Source organism: Oncorhynchus clarkii, chromosome 24, assembly GCF_045791955.1.
Source record: "Oncorhynchus clarkii lewisi isolate Uvic-CL-2024 chromosome 24, UVic_Ocla_1.0, whole genome shotgun sequence".
NCBI lineage: Eukaryota > Metazoa > Chordata > Actinopteri > Salmoniformes > Salmonidae > Oncorhynchus > Oncorhynchus clarkii.
Window position 1 is genome coordinate 11,663,244 of NC_092170.1, and position 14,425 is coordinate 11,677,668.

The following is a 14,425-nucleotide window of genomic DNA, read 5'->3' on the forward strand; positions in this document are numbered from 1 at the left end:
ATTCAGTCGTCTGCTTATTATTCATGAGTTGTTGAGATCCTTCCCCCCAAAAGGCTGAGAGCACATTATTTAGTAGTAGACTATAGCCTACTAAAAGTAATGTTCTACAAAGTATTATGCCTGATATGTAGCCGAATGTCTTTGTAAAGTAACCTAAATCATTGCAGATTGAAGTCTTTGCATGTTGCTAAATATATAATTGAAACATTGTATCAACATTTAGATGCAATTTATCCTGGCCCCTTGAAACGATACAATGTTGAAATACATTTTAAAAAATGCACAAATGGATTTGTAGCCAGTATAGACAGATTTACGAACTGTAACATTTTGAGCGCAATACTAGAATAGTTCTGATAACTACTACTTCTATAATATCCATAGAATATTAATGTAACTGTCCAGTGAAAATGTCTCTTTCAAAAGTTAATATTATGTTAACTCATATCCAAATAATGTTGTTGACTCATCTAAAACTAATATGTGGCCAAAGCATAAATTGGAGAAAAACACTTCAAAAACCCCACCTCAAACTTGTATCTCCAGTTGTATCTCATTCTGTTGGGGTACGCCCACTCCATTCCAACACAGAAAAGCTGCTTTTTAACATGCTTAATAACAAAAACTATTGAAAGGAAACTATTTCACTCATAGAAATCTGGACAGTTACTTTAAACACAAGCTACACACTACACTTTATTCGTATTCGTCTAAATATATGACTCTGCACAGGGACACTTTCAGGATGCAACCTTTTGGAACGTTCAGATAGAAATACACTATGTTGAACAAACATGCCTCTCTTACATGTAAAATATGGAATTGCATGAGCTTTATTCGTGGCATTTCTATCTACAACATTCTACAATGCTTCTTCTTGCAAGACACGAATCAGACAGAGCCTATAACAAGACCACCCATTTTATGTAATATTAATGAGGACATGCTACACCATGAATCATTTAGCCAGTGAGCCGAGCCCATTGGTGTTGTTACCTACCTCAGATTTTTGTTGTCCCCTCATGGAGAGCCTATGCCACCTCACTGGTGCCCAAATCAATAGTCCTACATGCAGGTGCATCAAAACCAAAACCGTATGAAATTCCCTTGGGCCTATCATTTTGTTTGAAAGCTTGTCGTGTGTAAAGTGGCTTATATTTACTATTCAAATTTGATATGCTGGATCTGGCTGACATGACCAGACACTACATGAAGTAGGTCACGCTCCAACTGTGTGTCCATGCCAATTATCATCAGCGAGGCCTGATATACCATATGAATCATCGCAGGCCCCCCTAGCCCTCTAATGTTTTCATGACTGCCACATTGTGCCACATTCCTAATCGTTTTCTGATATACAGAAATCCCATGGGCATTGGACTCCATCCCCATTACTATAAGGAATCATTGTGGTGTGTACAATGTCAAGGTTAAATGATTACACATCAAACCGTCATATCCATTTTCTAATTAATTATATTTAATTGTAATGACAGACCTAGATTTGGCATCTCCTTTTTCAAAAAGCCTGTTGCAGGTGAAGCTAGTACATAGGGGAAAGGACAACTCATTCAAAGGTGTGCAACTACACCTGTTCTCCTTTGATATCAATGTTTACTGATCCTAATTCCAGTTATTTTAGATTGTTTAATAAGTCTGGGGTGTGTGTGTGTTGAGTACAAAATTAGCAGCTGTACTTCAAGCTACATTTTTAGCTTCTGAAATCAGTCTGACTTATTTAACACTCGTGTAATAATGGCACAACAGGAAATTGCTTGAACGTTTGCCACAGTACCCCTGGTTCTGGTATGTGCTTTTTTTTCACTATTCAGAAAACAAGATCATCCCACATTTGAAGCGGATATTTACACACACTAAAGTCTCTCAGCAGAACATACATTTTTCAAAACATTCCCCGCTGAAAAGAAGTCAACAGAAAGTGAAACAGAATTACAGCATGCACTTAGTTGCTAAAATCTGATGTTCGGCACAAATAATTGAAAGTCTTTATTGCAAAATAGATCTGTAACTTTTCATTTAAAACAATGCTGCACCAAAAACCAGTTGAGCCGGCGGAGGGGATGAAAACCAGTGAGAGCGGGTCAGTTGTACATCGTCATGTGGAGCCACTACAAATCAGAAAAAGGGTGAGACAATAAATCAATATTTAATTAAAATGGCTATCCAAGCCATTATACATATGTGATCACATGCAAAAGCGGCCTTTTCATTCATGTTAAGTCTGCCGTATTCTGCATGTTTACTAGGCTGTGAGAAAAAGAGTAGGTTTGGATCATCTGTCCTGTATGCTCTTACCTGTCTGTAGCTAACTGATATGGTCCCCATTCCCACAATGTCATAGGCTTGAAATTTATCTGTGAATGGCGCAAACATGATGAATTAGACCAAATATCCTTACATACAAATACACATTTCTCTTGTATGATTATTAGTTTATTCTAAGTGCACCCCAAAAGTAACACATTTCAATCTTTCTTGTCAGTAACACATCTTCAACCATTTAAAATCCCACATCAATCAGTCTTCCTAAATTCCTATTTTCAGTCCTTGTTGGACCACACCCATGCCCTCCCTTACGAATCATGCTGTCCAGTTTCATCAGCAGGTAAAGGAAACCGGGGTAACTGACTGTCATGTCTGGCTCCGTGTAGCGCAGGCCGATCAGCTCCAGGACGAAGTCATCCACCCCCATGCCTAGACCAGACCAGACGAATACATATCAACATATCATACATATCAACTCATGTTCAACCACATAACCAGTGTAAATTATGTTGGTATAAAGTTCATGTGGACCAATAGGGACTGAACATGAAGAGTGGCATTTTGGCGCCCCCTAAAAGGCACCAATGGAAGCTTGTCATTATATCATAAGTGTGTTCTACCTGCAGCTTTCAAGGCAGGTGAGACTTCAGGGTACTCCAGCAACTGGGATTTGTTCTTATCAAACGTCAAGAATATATCCTGTTAAGTGGAAGATCAAGACCAGCATGACTGAATAATAATTTCAGACAAATATAACTCAAATCACTTCGCATGCATCGAAGGGGTTATTGAATCAGCTCAGTCACATGATTGAATCAGAGAAGTCACGGATCACTATTATATGTCCTTTAGCCAATCATAATTAGACTTCAAAGACAAAGCATTCTTTAGCCAATCAAACTACCGCCCAATCTTATCATATTGAAAGAACAGAATGATTGAAACTGTAAACCTTCCACTGACAGATGGCTTCGTATGGTTTAGACCTTACTGTCCATTTCCTGATCTTGTCCCACAGTGCCTGGAACCCCTGCCAGTCCAGCTGAGCTAACCCCCGACTCTGGGTTGACACTGCAGTCAAGGAAACTGCCCATCAAAAATGCATGGCATAATTAAGGTCTTGGTAGATCAGCAGACCAAGTGAGGTCATGGTGGACAAGTTACCCTACCTTTGTATGTCTATGTACATACATGGCAAGTGTGTAACGTTCCACATTACATAGCTCCCCAAAAAAAGGGCTATGATCTTCAAACAGTCGGCCTAGCCGAGGCTCGAACCCCTATGACCAGGGGGTATATGTGAGCTTAGACTGCTACACCAGAATCCGGTATATATTTAAGCTATATTAACATGTTTATTGATCTATATAAACTAGTGACCATACAGCCATGTTGAGACTCGATGCAGACTGGTTCAACCATACATGTATTTTTTTCCCCAGGAGAAAGGATACATCCGTGAGGACCACAAAGCTCTTGCAGTGCTCCAGGACCAGCTTCTTCTCGCTCCCCCCCAGCACTGCAGGCCACAGCCCAGGAAAAGAGCAGGAAGCCACACAGACAAACCGTCAGTTTGGAACAGTTAAGACTTTCTCCTGCAGTGACATCACTACTTCCTGAATGTTCCCGCTGTAGTTATGGCTTATGGAAGACTGCTAAATCAGTAGAGAGATTCGTACAGTTTTCCAGAATTTTCCAGGTGCATGTTGGCAAAGCAATGGCTACTGGTTGACAGATGCCATTATAACAAGCTGCTGTAAAGGGGAAGTGTGTACATGGTAATCAAAGGTGTGTCTTAGCTCCTATTTTTGAGGGACGATAGCGGCCCATTTTTGGAGCCAACCCCTTACCTCCGCCTTTTATGGCCTCGGTAAGCAGGTTGAGAAGCTCCAAAGGTCGACACTCTCCTTTCTGTTGGGAGGTTAGAAAAAAAGTTTTGAAAGTAAATATTGCACATCTTAGGCTAGAATGGAACAGTTCACATGGAACCTACTACATGTGTTCTCACCTTGTTGCGGTGCTTTTTAAAGAGCTGTCGTGTGGCCTCAGGAGAGGGCAGAGCCGACAGGTGTGGAAAGGAGGGCTGCAAGAGGGAGATCTACAGTGGAACACACAGGATGATCCATTTAGTCATATCATGAAAACTCATACTAATGGAAACAGGAGGTGTTGGATTGTGGATACTTTGGACATCAATGCAATGACCTCTACCTGTGTGGGGGAGTTTACTTCAGTGCCGGGCTTCTCAGCTGGCCTGCAAACACAAAGAAAATACAGAATCATACGATTTAACTTGAAAAACAGACCTTTTAATTGGTGGATAAACATACACACCGAGTGTATAAAGCATTAGGAACACTTTCCTAATATTGAGTCACATCCCCTTTGGTCCTCAGAACAGCCTCAATTTGTCGGGGCATGGACTCTACAAGGTGTCCAAAGTGTTCCACAGGGATGCTGGCCCAAGTTGACTTCAATGCTTCCCAAGGTCAAGTTGTCTGGATGTCCTTTGGGTGGTGGACCAGTCTTGAGACACATGGGAAAACTGTTGAGCGTGAAAAACCCAGCAGTGACGCAGTTCTTGACACACTCAAACCGGAGCGCCTGGCACCTACCACCATACCCCGTTGAAAGGCATTTAACATCTTTACTCTTGCTCATTCACCCTCTGAATGACACACATACACAATCCATGACTAAATTATCTCAAGGAAACAGTTCCTCCACACCGACTGTGGATTTAACAGGTGACATCAATAAGGATCATAGCTTACACCTGGATTCACCTGGTCAGTCTGTCATGGAAAGAGCAGGTGTTCTTAAAATGTTGTAAACTCAGTGTAATTTGGAGAGCCTTTTCTTGACTGAGAGCCGTGAAACTAACAATTATCATAGGTATCTCTGCCTCCAACATCCAGACATGGACTGGTCCACTCACGTCGCATTGTTGCCCTTTTCTGTCAACACCCGCAGGATGAACTCTCCCTGCTGATTGGTATCCGCGGTGGAGGGGATGATGACATAATGGCCGGGCGCCAGGCGACCACGAATCACCACCTCCGTTCGCTGGGCGTAACCCTGGGTGCTGATGAGTGGGCGGCGCAAGCTCAGGTCCAAAGAGGACAGGTAAGAGCACTCTGAGGCAGCCTGGGAAGAGAGGGGTGGATACGGTAGGGTACATACACACACATTTCCACAATGAGAAAAATGATGCCACACTCAAATATTCCCTGACTTCTTCCTCCCTTCTTTTTTCTCTCATATTTAGTGAGGCTCATTTAAATCTACTCTGGCTGTATTTCCTGTTGCGTGTGTATGTCTGCATACAGTCATGTGCTGGTGTACCTTGTAGATATCCAGGCCGATGCCCAGGTGGACTCCTCTGAGTCTTTGGTGCTTCTGCATGAGGGCCACTAGGAAGGAACAGGTCAGTTCAGGGTCACTGGGGTCATCGTCCTCCTCCAGCAGGGTCAAGTGGAACTGAGGGTTCTGCCAGAACCAGCCTGGACAGATACATATTTAGTATTGTACATCATCTGTGTGTGTATGTTTCAATAAGGCACACACATGGATATCAATCTATTCCTTCTCTGATTATGTATGACTGAATTCATTTTTATTTCATAGTTGTGGTGTGTGTGTCAGTAGCATTGTGACTTTTCCCACCCCCTTTGGGAGAGCCCCCGGCGGAGATGTGTGGAACCCAGCTCCCATGATGCATCGTGCAGTTCCATGGCCTCTGTGTGGCGCCCGGCTCACTCAGGGTCTCCTCACTCAGGTGACACACCTCCATCGACTCAAAGTTCTGACGGAAGTCCGACACTGCCATCCTGAGCGAGGAGAGAGAGATGCTATTAATATATGAGAACAGGTGAAGTATAGACACAAAGAGAGAGTCTATGAAGAGAGGTCCACTTACCAGAACTCCCCGTCCTCCTTCTGAACCCTGTCCAGACGCTTCTGCTCCTCCTCACGGACATGACTCCACTCAGGCCTGTGGACAGACAAACACACTGTGAGGAACCTGCCCCAACACACACATGTAAATGGTATGATTAATGGGTTAATAGCTAGCTAACCCATTCATGTCACTCCAGGGTCCCTCCCACTCCATCTTTCCCCAGGGGTTGTGAACACGGACCAGCTCCACAGTCCCATACTTCGTCTTCACCTGAGGGAGTGGAGGAGTGAGAGAGACAGAGTCACCCAAACTGAAAACCTATTTGACTATCAAACACAGGAAACCCAACTCCACTGAATGTGTGCAGGTTTTGGCTGGTGGCATTAGGACACTTTTGGCCTTGGTGGGCAGTCATGAATCAGAGAGTGAATTTGACAACAGAGGTGGGTAGTCTTACATTTTCAAGCCCGGTTACAGAGTAGGCATGTCTGAACAGGATTCCAAACTCATTCCTCTCCTCAAGGGGGCCCTGTGGGAAAATGAACCCACGCACAACATATGTTAATGTCTAAGCAAAGTAGAACAGAAGGTTATATTACCGGGTTCTGCTCACTGATACAATTATAGGAGTGGGTTTGAATCCTAATACACGTAGAAAGGTTATTCCATCAGAAAGATGGAGCTCGGCACCTATGTTTCATCACTATGTCCCCTGTAACGTCACACACACACACACACACACACACACACACCTGGCAGTTGGCACAGTTGATGAGTGCTCCCTTGGCCAGAATGGGCTTGAGGAAGGCTGCCAGGTCCTTGGGCAGAGAAGCCACAGTCAGCACCTCCGTTATGCCCCCTGTCATGTCCACCATGGCCTCGTGGGGGAAGCCCATGTTCAGGGCCCGATAGCCTCCCTTCAGCCTGACAGAGAGGGTCAATCACAACAGGTAAGATTGGAGGCCAGAGCAGCATTATAGTGCAGTGGACACACTGGTACATCCTGGTGTTATCCACTTTGGCCTTACGCAACTAAAGCCACACGCAGGAGGTAATTACACTGACAAGATAGAATGACGTAGACATGCAGTTCTAGACCAACTCGGAGGTAAAATATAAAATCATTGCATCCACAAAGACAACGTGTGTGTGACAGGATAGCAGGAAAAAAAACAGCATGCATAGAACACCAAAGATCGCAGAGACAGACAAACACTGACTTGGCGTAGGCCTTCTCCAACAGAGCACTCCAGAACTCTCTTTTCTCTGAGGAGCACAGGTAGATCAGCTTGCCCTTTTGCGTAGGCAGCAGGTCATCAACCTTCACCTTCTCCCACTCGCCATACTGCCAGAACTATAGACAGACAGGTTTTCATTTTAATCTCAGGGATAGGCATCAACAAACTCCAACTAAAATAGTCATTCACCCATATGTCCTATAAACAGGAGTGCAAATTCGACAAACCTTGACAAATACTGTACAGCCTAATTAGGTGTGTTTAATGTCCTGAGGCTGACCTGGAAGTAAAAGCTGCCGTTGTAACCCTCCTGGAAGCTCTGCCCATTGGGCACCACCCGCTCCAACAGTGGGCGATACAGGGAGAGGGATGCCACCGCAGACAGGAACCAGCAGTCATCTAATCAACAGAGAGCAGGGGAGGACAGAGGGACAGGTAAAGGTATATTATATCGCATTTACGTCACTGGGTAAGTCAAGGGAGAGCATCTTTAGTCATTTGATGATGACCACCTGTCGTTTACTGTACAGTAGACATACAATTCATTAATGATGTCAAAGCCATTCTGTGCTCTAGGGTAGAACCTTGCTGTCATGACATGGCCCTTTCTGGGTATAGAGCGTGGCATCCTCCTCGCTCTCCTTTCTTACACCCAGGTTCTGTTATCTCAGGTTGTCAATTCCTTGAGGAGACTCTCTCCTCCTGGCCATGCAGTGTAGAGAGAGAGAGAGTTTCACAGTAGAACAAAGGAACTTCTTCTTCATCACAGAACTTGAGAACTGAACAATATCCATGTTTTGGAGAATGTGTAAACGGTCGGTGGAGAAGCCAGCTACGACCCGGTCCGTTTTGTTTCATGTTTGTGACCTCATGAAAGACAATACAGCCACATTACCATAACTCTGTTTATACAGGTGCCTCAGTTATGAGGTTTGCATCTAATTATTGTATAAAATGAATGAGTAAAGATGAAAGTATTTATGAAATTATGTAATGCTATGTTAAACCATTAATGAGAGAATTGTATTCCCTTTAAAGTTTAACTCAGTCATTGGCCCGCCCCCATGAGCACAGGCATGATCTGGCTCATGGGACAGCCCTTTTCTACTGTTACGAATAAAAACCCCACCTGAAGAAATCCTCTTCAGACCATGCGTACCTCGGTCAGCTGAGGGGTCTAAGGGTGATTAGAAAAAACCTCAGTATAAGCTAAGGTTGTAATGGTTGTTGAATTCCTAACCATACCACGTGGAGCATTGGCCACACGGGTGGAAATGGTTAAACTCAGACTATCGATCCCGACAGAATAAGAGCAAATCTTTGATACTAATGACTAGTCTGCAGGTAGAAATGATGTCAACCTGACATGCGAAGATCGACAACTGCCGAAACATCTAATCTATAAGAACATTTTTGAAGGGTACTCTGAAGTATCCATTCTAATCAAGAACAGAAGAGACGCTTGGATGAACTTTCCAACAGAAAGACGGACGATTCCAACAGAGATCATGACGACACACTGAGCGTAAATATATAGTGATTGCAATTATTCCCGAATGACTGAGCGTTTGTGAAAAGGATTAGCATTTCAATTAATATAATTATGAACTGTGTAGTGACTCATTTTTGTCTTTCCCGCCCTTCTCAGTCCACATCCACTTCCCTTTGTCCACCAAGCCGTCATATCGGCTTAGCCCACTAGGGAACCTCCCCTATCATTTCCTTGTAACCATATCTACTGTGTTGTTTGTTTATCCATTTCTGTGATTATTTAGTTAGTAAATAAATGATTAAGACAATTGATGTATGGATGATTCATAGTAAAGGCTGGGTTCGTGCAGATAACCAACAATTTACATTGTTTGAAATGAGACGAACGTGAGGTAAAGAATAATTAATTAATTAATTAGAAGACTAATTGATCAGATATTGAAATATCTGAAGAGTTATATATGGAAAATTAAAACTTTGCAATCTGAAGATTTTCCTTGGTTAATTACATTTACATGATTAGTTTAATCACGTAATAATAATTACAGAGAATTGATTTGATGAAATAACAGTCTTCACTTTAATGATGCCAAAGACACGACATTGCCATCAATGGGAGAAAACTTTGGCTAATAAGGAAACAGACAGATCAACCGTACCCCAGCTTATTGTGGTACTGCAATGGTTGGAAACAAGACTAAGGGCTCTATTCAATCTGTAAAGCATTACAGATTCCACAATAGACATTTGAAGGTAATTTCTGATTGAGCAGACATATGCAGTGTTTACAATGAACGCAGCCTCCACTAAAAAGCGGGAACATTGACATTTAAAGGCAATCACGCTGCAACGCTGAACTTCTGCGACGCAGATTGAACAACACCCTAATATGTAAGGAGGCAGGTGGTGGAAAGCCACTGCTTCGGGCAACATACATATGGCATTTGATCTACTTACTCAGAACTCCCTGACACACGTCCATACGTGTTGCTCCATCCACTATGAACTGTGCTGAAGGGCAGATATCCTGGGAGAGAGGGAAGAGAAAGCAAGACACAACATGCCTCTTAATAACAAACCTTTAGCTGAGTGTCTCATTTACTGGGTAAGATGAAGTGGATAACAACATACCAGGGACACACTCCTGTTTACATGATCTAAAGTAGTGTAGAGACTTTAACCCACCTGTCCTCACTCACAACTGTTGCTTTTTACAGTTTGTTTATATTTATGATTGACTGAACACTACTAGGCCTCCCCATAGATAAATAAACTGAAATAAAAGTGCAAAGATACACGGTGACAGGCATTGTTGACCTAAGACTCCATCTTCAATGGAGAGAAACAAAGCAAATACAACATGACGTAGGTAAGGAGACCTACGTCATGTTGGCTATGCCTTGAGGCTAAAATCACTATGATCTAGTCCTGCCCTAATGCAGTAGTCTTCAATCCAGGGCCTGAACTCATAAAGCATTGTCCAATAGTAGGGCTATTCAACTCTTTCTTACCCTACGAGGTCTGGAGCCTGCTGGTTTTCTGATCCATCTGATAATTAATAGCACCCACCTATGATTCAGTAATCTGGAGCTTGATACCCACCCAGTGGATCAGGGCCAGGCTGGAAGATCACTGCCCCAATGTCCGAGTTCCCAATGTCCGAGACTTCATTGACATTTGAGTGACAAAAGCTAAACTCTATACCAAACATTACCCACACAAATCTAATCTGTGTTTTTTTTTAATGGTGGTTGTCAGTACATGCATGATTCTTAGCACGTCTATGCGACCTGAAAGAGAAGTATATGACACACCCCTAAAAACTTGCATTTGTCATGCATTGAAAATAACTGTCCATTAGAGACACCCGTCCACCCCTGTTGTCAATGCAAACATATCACACTCACAGTGTATTGCAATTATACATAACATGGTATGTCGGATGGTTTTATTAATACACACTTATTTTGTAAGAGAGAAAGGTTTCCATTTAAATTTAGTATTTTCATTAATTATTTTTTATTTGTTTATGTTATAACAATGTCATACTGCGCTACCTTTGGGCGTCTCCATTCCATGGCGGGTTGAAGAATCATATCTCCCATTGGAAAGTCGTAGTCCACGAACAACCCATCATCCATTGAATTACCGCCGTTACCATGTTTTTGAAGAACTGGAGTAGGTTTGTCAGCGGTAAATGACGAGAGCCACCGTTTTGAATTAAACGAGCTTCCGAGATCTTCCGTCGTTGCCTCTGCTGTACCTATTTCTGCGACCGGAGTCTTCTTTTCATTACTGTCACTCATACCGTCGCAATTCTTTCTGAATGTCCTTACAAAACCGATATGCTGTTTGTTGTGCAGTTAAAATAGTGTGCATGCAGAGAAACCCTTCAACTTTTAAAACACTTGCTCTATCCACTTTTCAATTATTATCCAGGAGTTACCGTACCAACTTTTCTAGAGTCTTCTGACTTTGTAGTCATGAACCGATTTACCTTGTCAAAATGGCCATTGGCCACACCCTCGTTACTGCACTGTAACTCACCTGTGCAGCCTTCGAAAGTCTCGCTTGCATGCGCACTCTCATGATTCATAAATCGTTGCATGACCCAAGTCATATAAATTGAACAAAAATATAAACGCAACATGTAAAGTGTTGGTCCCATGTTTCATGAGCTGAAATAAAAGTTACCAGAAATGTTCCATATGCACAAAAAGCTTATTTCTCTCAAATGTTGTACACACATTCATTTACATCCCTGTTAGTGATAATTTATCATTTGCCAAGATAATCCATCCACTTGAGAGGTGTGGAATATCAAAAAGCTGATTAAACAGCATGATCATTACACAGGTGCACCGTGTGCTGGGGGCCATACACCGCTACTCTAAAATGTGCAGTTTTATCACAACACAATGCCACAGATGTCTCAAGTTGAGGGAGTGTGCAATTGCCATGCTGACTGCACAAAGTCCACCAGAGGTGTTGTAATAATTTCTGCATAAACTGTCAGAAACCGTCTCATTGAATCTCATCTGTGTGCTCGTTGTCCTCACCATGGTCTTGACCTGACTGCAGTTCAGCATCAAACCGACATCAGTGGGAAAAAGCTCACTGTATTTCCATTTGCATCCATTTGTGTGCTCTTCAAAGATGAATCCCAGTTTCAACTGTACCGGGCAGATGGCAGAAAGCTTGTATGGCGTCCTGTAGGCGAGCGGTTTGTTCATGTCAACGTTGTGAACAGAGTGCCCTATGGTGGAGGTGGGGTTATGATATGGGCAGGCATAAGCTCCAGACAATAAACACAATTTAATTTTATTGATGGCAATTTGAATGCAGAGATACAGTGATGAGATCCCGAGGCCCATTATCGTGCCATTCGTCTGCCGCCATCACCTTGTTTCAGCATGATAATGCACTGCTCCATGTCGCAAGGATCTGTACACAATTCTTGGAAGCTAAAAATGTCCACTTCTTCCATGGCCTGCATACTCACCAGACCGCGTGTTCCAGTTCCCACCAATATACAGCAACTTCGCACAGCCATTGAGAGGGCAAACATTCCACAGGTCACAATGGCACCGGAGGGGATGGCTGACGATTTATGTGCTCCAAATCAACTGTGTTATTTTGTTCGTTTTTTAGCGTTGTTTGTAACTTATTTTGTACATAATGTTGCTGCTACCTTCTCTTATGACCGAAAATAACTTCTGGAGATCAGAACAGCGATAAATCACCACAAACTGGTAGAAGCTTTCTCCTTTAACGAGTCCAATGAATCCGACGTAAAGGGTATACTGCTTTCCCAGGAACAGGCCCAAATCCTTGTCATTTGCGTGAAGAGAAGACGGAGAAAAAGGGGTCGGAGGTCAGGCTGCCTTCTGAGAATTCGTAGGCAAGTGAGTAAACCCCCAATGCCATCCGTTCTATAAAAACAGTATGTTTTACCGAGTCGTGGCTGAATGACGACATGAACAACATACAGCTGCCGGGTTTTACACTGTATCGGCAGGATAGAACAGCGGCCTCTGGTAAGACAAGAGGTGGCGGTCTATGTAGATTTGAAAACAACAGCTGGTGCACAATATCTAAAGAAGTCTTGAGGTTTTGCCTGCCTGAGGTAGTGTCTCATGATGAGCTGTAGACCACACTATCTGTATTTTTCGTAGCTGTCCACATACCGATGCTGGCACTAAGACTGCACTCAATGAGCTGTATACCACCATAAGCAAACAGGAAAACGCTCTCAACTGTTGTTTTTTGCCATCATTGTAAGCCTGCCACACACTATACGACACCAGCCATATCCACCGCAGCAGGAAGAATTAAGTCCTCCACAATAGTATGGGGCTTGCCTGTGCTAGCCACTCGGTAGCTCACCATATAAGACTCTTCTAGCCCCTTCTTATTCATGATATCTGTTGCTTTTAGACATGTCTTACTACTCATAAGTCTTAATTCTCGCTCAAAAAACTTTTCTAAAAAAGTTTCTAAATGTCTGCACAAGAGTGAAGGTTTCATCGAGTTGTGAGATAGTACTTTTGCACATACACTACCGGTCAAATGTTTTAGAACACCTACTCATTCAAGGGTTTTTCTTTATTTTTACTATTTTCTACATTGTAGAATAATAGTGAAGACATCAAAACTATGAAATAACACATATGGAATCATGTAGTAACCAAAAAAGTGTTAAACAAATCAAAATATATTTTATATTGGAGTTCCTTTCAATAGCCACCCTTTGCCTTGACAGCTTTGCGGCTACTTTGTGTAGCTAACATATTCTTGCTTTGCGTTTACCTCTAATTTAGAAGACACTGTTGCACAAACATGCTGATTTAGGTCTACACAATAACTGGTATTATCAGGCTGTATAGCTAATTACGCTTGCTCTTACTCAGTACATTTATTAGCTAGCTAGTGATTAGCAGCTAACAAGATTTAAGAACTTGCTAAGAAAAATACAAACTAGCTGTTTGCAGATGTAAGAAACATAAGCTAATAGAACGCTAGTAGATTTTTATTAAGAAGCAAAGTGACAACTGCATCGTTGTCATCAACAGTGCTGCGTTGACCATGCAGACTGAACACAAGTGTCTCGTGGTTGAGGAACATCAAATGCGCTCCTTGAGTGTCAGGGTGGCGTGGCTAGGTCTGTGTGGAAAGCAGAATAGAGAGAGTGGAGAGAGATGACTCAAGTAAGCGAAGTAAACTAAAAAAATGGATGTTACACACTGCGTATCACATTTAACAAACCAAACATTAAAATACCGGTATAGAAGGTAAAGTAAAAACCCAGTGGCCCGTGCATCAACACCAGTATATCACAAAAAAACAGTATACCGGCCAGCCCTAGTGATACAGACAACAGTGTTTATTTAGTGACATGCCAAGTCAAAGATAAAATAGCAGTCCCTATTTTTGGTAGTAATTCCTGGAATGGACTTAATGTTATCAGACTAGGTCAATGTAATCAGTGAAAAGATCGGCACACTTCGGG

At 42.5% G+C, this 14,425-nt stretch overlaps 1 protein-coding gene across 3 annotated transcripts; it reads right to left on the reverse strand.

Moving 5' to 3' along the window:
- Positions 1-1,458: 1,458 nt before the first annotated feature.
- LOC139382493 (calpain-9) lies at positions 1,459-11,446 on the reverse strand. 3 transcript variants are annotated; one of them, XM_071126578.1, is made up of 20 exons: positions 10,974-11,446; positions 9,874-9,943; positions 7,706-7,824; positions 7,408-7,541; positions 6,940-7,111; positions 6,645-6,716; positions 6,366-6,457; positions 6,206-6,280; positions 5,953-6,116; positions 5,632-5,789; positions 5,225-5,433; positions 4,498-4,540; positions 4,295-4,384; positions 4,137-4,197; positions 3,741-3,805; positions 3,278-3,346; positions 2,907-2,985; positions 2,599-2,715; positions 2,317-2,375; positions 1,459-2,129 (listed from the first exon to the last, which is right to left on the reverse strand). In XM_071126578.1, the coding sequence occupies exons 1-20, from the start codon at positions 11,220-11,222 to the stop codon at positions 2,103-2,105; spliced, it is 2,124 nt and encodes a 707-aa protein (XP_070982679.1). In that variant the 5' UTR covers positions 11,223-11,446; the 3' UTR covers positions 1,459-2,102. The 3 variants fall into 3 exon arrangements, with proteins under 3 accessions (XP_070982679.1, XP_070982680.1, XP_070982678.1); XM_071126579.1 differs by having other exon boundaries at positions 1,890-2,129; positions 2,651-2,715; positions 3,239-3,346; positions 10,974-11,356; XM_071126577.1 differs by having other exon boundaries at positions 1,890-2,129; positions 3,239-3,346; positions 10,974-11,356.
- Between the last annotated feature and the right edge of the window lie 2,979 nt (positions 11,447-14,425).

Bases quoted from the DNA above. Each gene is read 5' to 3' on its own strand.
- LOC139382493 (XM_071126577.1), bottom strand. From the start codon at position 11,222: ATGAGTGACAGTAATGAAAAGAAGACTCCGGTCGCAGAAATAGGTACA. The intron at 6,458-6,644 runs GTAAGACTACCC...CCACTCCCTCAG, and splicing joins CTGTAACCGGGCTTGAAAAT to GTGAAGACGAAGTATGGGAC. The intron at 4,198-4,294 runs GTGAGAACACAT...ACCTCCCAACAG, and splicing joins TTAAAAAGCACCGCAACAAG to AAAGGAGAGTGTCGACCTTT.